Raw genomic sequence first — 9,202 nt, 5'->3', positions numbered from 1 at the left:
GACATCATATTCAGTACTTACTTTTGACAGTTCACTCTTCGGCCGCTCCCTTCTGCCGTATTTTGCGGCAAAATTATCCACACCCACCGCCGCGCTATGAATTGTGGGATATATGGGGCCACGAAGCGTGCACCGGACCACGCTTGATATTTGGGGAAATCGACGGCGCATTTGGAGTATGCATTTGAAGTACACTTTGAATTGGGACAGCCGTCGTCGCGTGGCGGTGATGTAATCGCACTTGAAATGCGTACTTCAAGCGTGCATGAAAGAAACGAAACACAAGGAGCTAGAAACCAAAACACAGGGAACAAAGTCCAAAGCAACAGCACCGAGACCCAGGAACAGTCCAAAAGAAAACAAACAAAAGGGCCCACGAAAGGCGCAGAGGCCCAGGCAACAGTCCTGAAAAGGTTCAGGGGCCGGCCCGGAGGACGACGGCCCAGGAGTCCAGGAAAAAAGTTCAGGAGGCCGGCCGGGTGGGAGGCACCGGCGGCGACGGAGCAGGACAGGAGGCCGTCCATGACGGCGAGGACGTCCAGTCATTGGCCCGGAAAGCGGCCGGACCGGACGTGCAGGCCGAGCAGGCCGGACCAGGTGACGGCGCGGGAGCCGCAGGCGCTGCAGGCGACGAAGGCTGGATGGGCCCCTCGGACCCTCCAGCGGAGGCGAACAAAGGCTGGTGCGGTTCTCCAGAACCCCCAGCGGGAACAACAGATGAAGGCCGGACGGGCCCCTCAGACCCTCCAGGTAGCTGGACAGGTGACGGAGGAGAGGAGTGGCGGTGGCGCCGTTTCCTTCGGGATGAGGGAACCGGAACTGAATAGAATAGAATAGCTTTTTATTGTCACTGTTACAAGAACAGTGAAAGGCAGTTTGGCATCTCTCCATGTGTGTGGAGTACACAATAGCGTAAGTATTTACACAATAATAGACAAATTTACATTTACACAAGATAGATATGTACAAGTTATACATACACGCACATATACATATATACACATATAGAGTGAGAGTGAGAGTGTGTGAGTGTGTGTGTGCGCGTGCACACACACACACACACACACACACACACACACTCACTCACACTTACATCTATATACATACAAGCCATCTAACTAGCAGGTGCATTGAGAGGTGCAGTGTGATCAGTGATATTGCACATTGAGAGAGAGAGTGAGTGAGTGAGAGTGTGGGATGATATTGCACATTGAGTGGGAGGGTGCTGTTGGAACTATACTAAATAATGTTATAATAAATACAGTTTAAAGAGGTAAGGGTGTTGGTTGCATTGAAGTATAAACAGAAATACAATTTATAAATAAGGTGTAATGTCCACGAGTGTTGGCAGTGCAGTTATCCTCCACTCAGGGTGGAGGTAGGGCATGTTTGACAGCCTGTGGGTAAAAACTTCTGTTGAGTCTGTTTGTCTTCGACCTGATGCGTTTACCAGAGGGAAGGGGGGGGGGGGAGTGAGTGTCCAGGGTGTGAGGGGTCTTTGATGATGATGCCGGCTTTCTGCTGAAGTCTGCCAGCATAGATGTCTCTGAGGGGGGTTAGTGAAGTGCCGATTGCCCACTCCACCACCCACTGCAGTTTCCACTGCAGTGGGTGGTGAGGGCTGGTGGAGAAACAGACACCACCTCCTCATCCTCTGACCACATAGCTGCCAGGAAAGAGGCTGGTGAACGGACAGGCGAACAAGGTCCCAGCTGGCGTGTGGAAGGAGAGGAAGTCTGTGGCAGCGTAGAGGCAGGTGGGGAGTGTGTGTCTGGCTGAGGCAGCGATGGGGGAGATTTAGTGAGTGAGAGAGCAAGCTCACTAGCCCTGACTTGCTCTCTCCAGGCAGTAATGGTGCTATCCAACTTAGTGTCCTTAGCAAACTGAGGGTTATGCCGAATGATGGCATCTAGTGATGGGACGTTCTGTATCGAGGCTTCGAAGCGTGTGTCGAGTAATGGAGGGGGCGTTTCCGCGAAGCGCGTATCGAGGCTTGCTTCATTTATGGGAGGAGCTGAAAATGATGACGTCCGAAGCCTCGCTGCCCGGCTGTACCACGTGACTGGTTCGAACTTCTCCGCGAGCTATGACAGCGATATAAACCCCTTAGACTTCATTCAAAATTTGGGTGTTTGATGGAGAGTTGCGATTAGTGAGAGTTTGGAGACAGTTTGGAGGTTTATGAGAGTGAGGAGAGAAAGTCAGGAGAGAATGGAGCCAGCTAAGAAGAGGAGGATGTCCTCCCCTGTGTGGGAACATTTTGATTTTATTCCTCCCAACAAGGTATGTAAATTTCTACAGAAGATGTATTTTCATAATACTGATGGTGCAATACAATTTATGTTAAGCTGTCTTTACTTTTGTACGAGGTGAAGTGTTTGCTATGTGCCAGGGAGCTGGGATATAACAACAACACCTCATCCATGCTCAGGCACTACAGAGCTTTGCATGAGAATAAGGGGAACACCGATTGTGGAGCAAGACCAGGTGAGCCATCAAATGCCATGATAATATAGCATGCAGTCATGTTAGTAAATGATATAACAATATTATACAACTGTAATAAATTACGTGTGTGATATTTATATTTGTGCTTTGTTTTTATTGTCTTTCCTCAGGAGAACAATCTCAAATAGATGAAGACCTGGTTAGCATGGTGATTGAGGACTCCCAGCCATTTAGCATTGTGGAGGACAAAGGATTTAAAAGATCTATTAAATCATTAAATCCTAGCTATGTTCTCCCCACGAAAAAGGTCATAAAAGCAGTGAAAATCTAGTTTTTACAGAATAAAATGTGAACAGGCAGGACTGAGGCACAAAGCCTCAGTGTGTAGCTGTCCACACCTCAACGTTACAAAAGCACAACCACTGTCCACACCCCAACCACAGTCCACACCCCAACCACACCTCACAGTAAATGATCATTTCCATTTCAAGCATTTCCAAATAATAATTTTCCATACTGCCAGTATAAATATACACAGTATACTGCCATCACTACAATATAGATGTTTTACACAATCCTTTTATTGCTGACATTTACAGGCTGTGTGCAAAATGCCACGCGCTTCAAATTCATGCCAACTAATATTTTTACGTCCACTAGATGTCCTACTAGAGCAAATGAAGCTTCACGAAGTTTTGCGCTGGAGTGAACCAATTGGATGAAAAGCTTCAGTGCTTCATGAAGCTTCATCTGCCCATCACTAATGGCATCTACTGCACTTAGTCCGACTGCCATAGTCCGTAAATCCTGTGACTCGGCAATGCGGTGGAGCAGACTCACCATCCGCTCCAACTCAGCGTAGTACTCCGCGGAAAAAGAGTCTGCAGGGTCCATGTTCTGGTCGCGTCGTTCTGTTGAGGTTGGCTGTGTGGCAGGCAGGCAAGGAGGAGTGGTGGACCCAAAATGCAGGACTCAGACTCAAGGGATGAACTCAAAATACTCAGCTTTATTTGCTGGCACGGGAAAACGAGCATACAAAGCAAAGCAAAGCAAAGCAAAGCAAAGCAAAACAAACTAAACTGGGAAACAACATAAACTAAACTGGGAAACAACATAAACTCACGGGAAACACAGGGAGATCCACACAGCATGAGGGGCGACGCGACACTGACTCAAAGAAACACAGGGTTTAAGTACACTGGGAAGTAACGAGGCGAATGAGACACAGAAGGAGGGCACAGCTGGGATAAATCAGAACTAACGAGACAAGGAAGCAAAGCAAGACACATTCACATAAGACCCAGACCTTCAAAGTAAAACAGGAAACATAACACAGAGACGCGAACTTGACAAGGGGATACAGCTGACAGGGGAGACAGAGCAACTAGAGAACATAGACATAAACCATAAGACAGAACTTAAGAAACCAGAGACTAGAAATGATAAATGATATAACAAACTCAAAACCTCTGGGTCGACCCAGGCATCCTAACAAGAACTGCTAGCTGAACAAAGGATAAATGTAGTGGACAGAGGGAGTTTCCACTGCTTTCCCTTCCTTGTTTTGGTGAACATGTAAATGCTGCAGATTAAGTCTTCTTCCTGTATCATCTTACAAGACACATGAAACATGGACTTACATAAGTTTATCCTGTTCGTGGCTTTTTCTCTTTTCAGTCCGGGTGAGTTTTGTGTTTGAACAAATCAGTGAAATATTAAATTCTAATTATTGTTTTTAACATCAGTACATTTCTTTCCTTTTATTTCAGTTCTCACAGATGAAGACTTTTACCAAGCGAGAGCATGCTGTACATTCAAAGGGCCACACTTTGAAGAAACCGAGTACATAGCAACTGTTTTTTTTAATAAAAACTTGATGATGGAGTACAACAGCACAAGAGGCAACTGGACGGGATTCACAGCGTATTCAATTGAAGCAGCAAAATGGTTGAACAGTTATCCCCCTGAAGTACTAAGAAGAAAGAAGGAAAGGAAAGGGTTGTGTACGGACACGTTAGATAACATCCAATACGTAGGTAAGAGATTTGTTTCTTAATAATGTTTTAAATCAAATGTTAAATGGAGTTTTGATGCTGTGAACTTTTTACATCAAATATTTTTATGATCATTTTTGATGACACAAGATTATTATATTTGTTTTACTGTAAATAACAATAGTGCTTTATGAGTTTTGCTCAGTTGCATGACATTACAGTTGATTTCTAAGTATGCCATAATTGACAACATACTCAGCTACAATATATTACACTACGTATTTTTTATTTTTTTCAGATTATCTGACAACTATACCCACCGTCAAACTAAAATCAGTGAAAAGGCCTAATGGTGAGCACACATCTACGCTTGTGTGCAGTGCCTACAACTTTTATCCAAAACAAATCAGAATGATGTGGATGAGGAACGGCCAGGAGGTGACCACAGACGTCAGTTACTCTGACGTGATGCCTGATGGTGACTGGTACTACCAGACTCATTCTTACCTGGAGTACATCCCAACTTCAGGAGAAAAAATTGCCTGCATGGTCGAACACCTTGGTCTCTCTGAGCCGATGTTTGTGGTCTGGGGTAAGTTTGCTGCTGTGATGCCAATTAGTGGTGGGCGGATCGATCCAAATATCGATAGTATCGATCCCAAGTCGGGATCGGTATCGGATCAATACTAGCCTGGTTAGATCGATCCTTTACTTTGAGTTCTGCTTGTTTGCTACGCTGTGCTTTCGGCAAAAACGAAGCAGCCAGGTCGCTGGACTCGCCGCTCCTGTGACAGCGGAGAGCAGGCACACTTTGCCCCCCCCCCCCCCTTTCTTATGTTTCAGTGTTGCGCTGACACGTCACGTGACTTAGACACTTTGGGGGTTATTGTTTACATATTAATAATATATATTGTTTTTGTTGGTCTATAGAATGTTAATTGTCATTTTTGTATTATAGTTTATCAACAGTATTTGTTTTAATTTGTTTACTGGTTTGCGTGCGCTTAAGATTAAAAAAGAAAAGAAAAAAAAAAAAAGATCGCCACCACGGCAGACCCGACGGCATTTTCATGCTTCGCGCATCATTTATTCTTACAATAATCCCACGGTTGCTGTAATAGTACATTCAACTGCTGCAGCTCTCCCGCTGGCAGCCGTACACATCACCACCACCAAACCTGCAGCGGCATCGCAGAACACGCCCTGCCACATACCCCCCTGCCCGCTTCACCCCACCCCGCGAGCAGGCGAGGGAATCGGCCCGGACCGTCGGCGCCCCATGTCCCGGCCCAGCGACGGGGAAGTGTCCACTCTGGCGGTCGCCCGCGCCTCCAGTGGAAGCACGGGAGCTGGCCTGATGGCCACCCATATGGCAAGCAGAGGCGGCGGAGCAGGAGTGGAAGTGAGCCGGGGCTCAGAGGCAGCTGGGCAGACGGCCGAAGCGGACAGCATGCCGCCCTCAGGCAGGACCCCCGCGCACCTCGACCTCCATCTCCAGCTTGGCAGGTCCCGCTGGCGCGCCAGCCTCCAGCTCACCCCGAGCCGCGTGCTGTCCACCCTTACAGTGATCACCCGGTTGTTGTAACAGTAGCCTACATTAAACGGCTGCAGCCTTCCTGCTGCCAGCTGTACACATCAACACCAAAAACAACAACAGCACAAGCAGCGCACAGGTTTTAAGCCGGTGAGGCATGATTGTAGATGCAATGAAGGTGAGTCCATCTCACCTGCAGCAGCATTGCAGACCACAGCCGCCATAATAATAAAGCATTTTTTATTTAATTATAAATTAATTATTTCTCCTAATTATGTCCCGGATTTTAAGTAATAAATAATACAAAAGGAAAAATCACAAAAAGCACTTAAGGTCATGAAAATTAATTGCGATTTAGCAATTCAATAAGGCATCCACCTTATTTATTGAAAAGTATCGGTATCGGTATTGGTATCGGCGATACTGGCCCGTATTTACTTGGTATCGGATCGATACCAAAATATGCAGTATCGCACACCACTAAATGCCAATTAAAGTTAGAGATATAAAAACTGAAGCTGCATAATTACGAGTTTCACTTTTATCTCACTGTTTCAGACCCCTCCCTCCCAGTGGCACAACGAACTCAGATAGCTGTTGGACTGTGTGGACTCATGATTGGATTTGTTATTGCGATATCTGGATTCATCTACTACAATAAGAAGTCTGCTGCATACATCACTGTGTGTCAAAGTAAGGAGTTTGATGGAAGTGTGCATATTCTAACATATTCTGATCTAAGACTGAAAGCCTCGGTGTGCCCAGCACTCAGTAACTTTCATGACTTTGTCTCTTTTCTGTTTTCAAGAGAATCTTTAAAAAAAATGTTTCTATACTTATTATGGCATATATTATTATTAAGTAGATCTGTTGCCTCATCATCATCATCATTTTTTCTATGCTGCTATTGCTGTGTTCATAAATTTGGCCTTTTCTGTGGTTGCAACAACATTCAGTTTTGCTTACATAGTAAATCTGACCAGTAGAGTTGTTAAAATGATAAATATGTTCTTCTTTTAAACAGGACAAGTGTTCATTCCTGTGGAATCCCTTCCTGAAGCTGGAGCAACTTAACAGCCTGAGCAAACACTATTAATACGGGCGCGCTCCATCCAAGGTGCCCCAAATATGTCAGCTCTCTGAATAATGATGGCTGCTGTGGGTGTTTGGGGGTTTGCATCTTCTACCTACGGGACAGAGGAGACATTTGTAATGTAGTTAATACTGTTATACAGTATAGTAATATAGTTTTATAGAAAAATGAATACATTTACAGCTGCATTGTGACTGGACTTTTATTTCACAGCTTTTGTGGTAATATAGTCATGACAGTAAAGCAGAGTTCTCATCTCAATAAAAATTTTCCTGACTTTTTGGTATCATAGTAGAAGTCACAAGTTCCACTCTTGACGTTTGAAAATAAAGCAAATGGGAACAACTGTGCCGTCCTGCTGCATTAAGCACATGCTTGATGCTGATGCTGCCCCTTTCTCTCTCAGTCACTACGACTCTCAGTAAATTCAACAAAAGCTGATATTTTTCTTAGAATTGAACATTTTCTCCATTTATTTGTTTTATGTTTTTTATTTCTTTTATTGTGAATAAAATTTGACTCTATGAGGTTTGCAAATTATTGCATTTTGCTTTTATTTACATTTTACATAGCATCCCAGCCTTTTCGGAACTGGGTTTGCATTTCCAAACATCAGCCACTTTATTAGGTACACCTTGTGAGTACCAGCTTGGACTATCTTTTCCCTTCCAAAACTTCCAGTGCTAACTTCTTGTAGATAATGGTCCTCAGAGATTTTTGTCCGTATTGCCATGATAGCAAATAAATTTGAAGAAAAAGGTTTTGTTTCAGATTTTAAGTCATTTTTTTTCACATGATACTTGACTACTGTATATACTGGCATTAACCCTCATGAAGCAGTAAACCCTGCAAGTTAACCAGTGGCGGAGGTGGAAAAGTAGAAAACCCTGGAACACTAGGATGGTTCAAAAGCTACCCACGGTGTGCACACCCACATGGTACTTTTACAAATAAGTACGAATACGTAAGAGAAGAATTATTTTGAGATGTGTTGCTGTGAGGAATCAGGATCAGTGGGAGAAACGCTTTATTACTCATCCAAGTGAGTTATTCAGTCTCAGCTGACTGCAGGTTTCCCAACCTTATAAACAGTACATTGCACAATATCTGAAACCACCCCATTGAATGAACAATGGGCTGTGAGGTCAGTTCAGAGATATCAGGTCAGTTATAAAACTGCACTTCTTTGGCTGATATGTCGGTGTTTCAGTAGTAAAACTTCAGTTTTCCCTTTCATACTGTTCATACTGTGCAGTAAAGCTGAACAGTGATATCAGCACTTTTCACACATACATTTTCAGATGTGATGCACTGCTGAACATTTTTGGTTCTTAGAGTTAGTGCAGAGCTTGAAGTCTGCGTTACTCTTATTCCTGTTTTTAGTGCTGAAATATGCCTTATTAATGATCCATCACTCTAAAATCATATTAGGTGCATTATGTCAAGTAGAATGAAACTTGAAATAAACTATGCTGTTTTTCTTTTAACTGAAATAAAATAAAAACCAGACTAGAAAAAAGAATGTATCCATAAACGTATTAAACACATTGTTGCTGAGATGTCTACCTGATTGTAAGTCATCACACTTCATAAGTATTATTAATTACTACACTATTATTAACAAGGATGTGAAAACTAAGTTTAAAAAATATATAAATAAACCGATACAAGTGAACACATTCTGGAAACTTACTGAAAATGAAAAATAGTTTGTTAGAAGTTTGTAGTTAGTTGCAGAGATTATTTAGGTGCCTTATTTTTGCGACAGAATATGAGGTTTTGAGATACAGTTCACTTTACCGACAAGAAAACTTTAGTAATGTTTTTCACAAGAGCTGTAAGAAAAGTAAAAGCATATCTTAACAATGTTTTCTGTAGGCTGAATTCTGTAATCTATTTTAACCTCTTAACATTCATTTCCTGCTAGAGTCAGGTTCATATTGGTCTCTTTATATGAATCTAATAAAAATGTTTCAGATTTTACGTCATTATTTTTCACATGATACTTGACTACTGTATATACTGGCATTAACCCTCATGAAGCAGTAAACCCTGCGAGTTAACCAGTGGTGGAGGTGGAAAAGTAGAAAACCCCTGGAACACTAGGATGGTTCAAAAGCTACTCACAGTGTG

The 9,202-nt window shown here is 43.3% G+C and overlaps 2 protein-coding genes across 2 annotated transcripts; one reads left to right on the top strand and one right to left on the bottom strand.

Moving 5' to 3' along the window:
* Positions 1-255: 255 nt before the first annotated feature.
* On the bottom strand, positions 256-3,473 carry LOC112842687 (uncharacterized). Its single transcript, XM_025899843.1, has 2 exons — positions 3,289-3,473; positions 256-819 (listed from the first exon to the last, which is right to left on the bottom strand). Exons 1-2 carry the CDS (start codon positions 3,340-3,342, stop codon positions 256-258), a joined length of 618 nt encoding a protein of 205 aa, XP_025755628.1. The 5' UTR covers positions 3,343-3,473.
* A 388-nt stretch (positions 3,474-3,861) lies between these two features.
* LOC109195038 (class II histocompatibility antigen, B-L beta chain) lies at positions 3,862-7,821 on the top strand. Its single transcript, XM_019346448.2, has 5 exons — positions 3,862-4,130; positions 4,218-4,484; positions 4,741-5,034; positions 6,535-6,669; positions 7,001-7,821. Exons 1-5 carry the CDS (start codon positions 4,079-4,081, stop codon positions 7,048-7,050), a joined length of 798 nt encoding a protein of 265 aa, XP_019201993.1. The 5' UTR covers positions 3,862-4,078; the 3' UTR covers positions 7,051-7,821.
* The last annotated feature ends 1,381 nt before the right edge of the window (positions 7,822-9,202 follow it).

Source organism: Oreochromis niloticus, linkage group LG17 (assembly GCF_001858045.2).
Source record: "Oreochromis niloticus isolate F11D_XX linkage group LG17, O_niloticus_UMD_NMBU, whole genome shotgun sequence".
Classification (NCBI taxonomy): Eukaryota; Metazoa; Chordata; class Actinopteri; order Cichliformes; family Cichlidae; genus Oreochromis; species Oreochromis niloticus.
This window is presented reverse-complemented; position numbering and strand designations above follow the sequence as displayed.

Coding starts and splice junctions, on each gene's coding strand:
- LOC112842687 (XM_025899843.1), bottom strand. CDS start 3,342: ATGGACCCTGCAGACTCTTTTTCCGCGGAGTACTACGCTGAGTTGGAG. Junction 820..3,288: donor ACGCTGAGTTGGAGCGGATG/GTGAGTCTGCTC, acceptor TATTCTATTCAG/TTCCGGTTCCCTCATCCCGA.
- LOC109195038 (XM_019346448.2), top strand. CDS start 4,079: ATGGACTTACATAAGTTTATCCTGTTCGTGGCTTTTTCTCTTTTCAGT. Junction 4,131..4,217: donor TTTTTCTCTTTTCAGTCCGG/GTGAGTTTTGTG, acceptor CTTTTATTTCAG/TTCTCACAGATGAAGACTTT. Junction 4,485..4,740: donor AGATAACATCCAATACGTAG/GTAAGAGATTTG, acceptor TATTTTTTTCAG/ATTATCTGACAACTATACCC.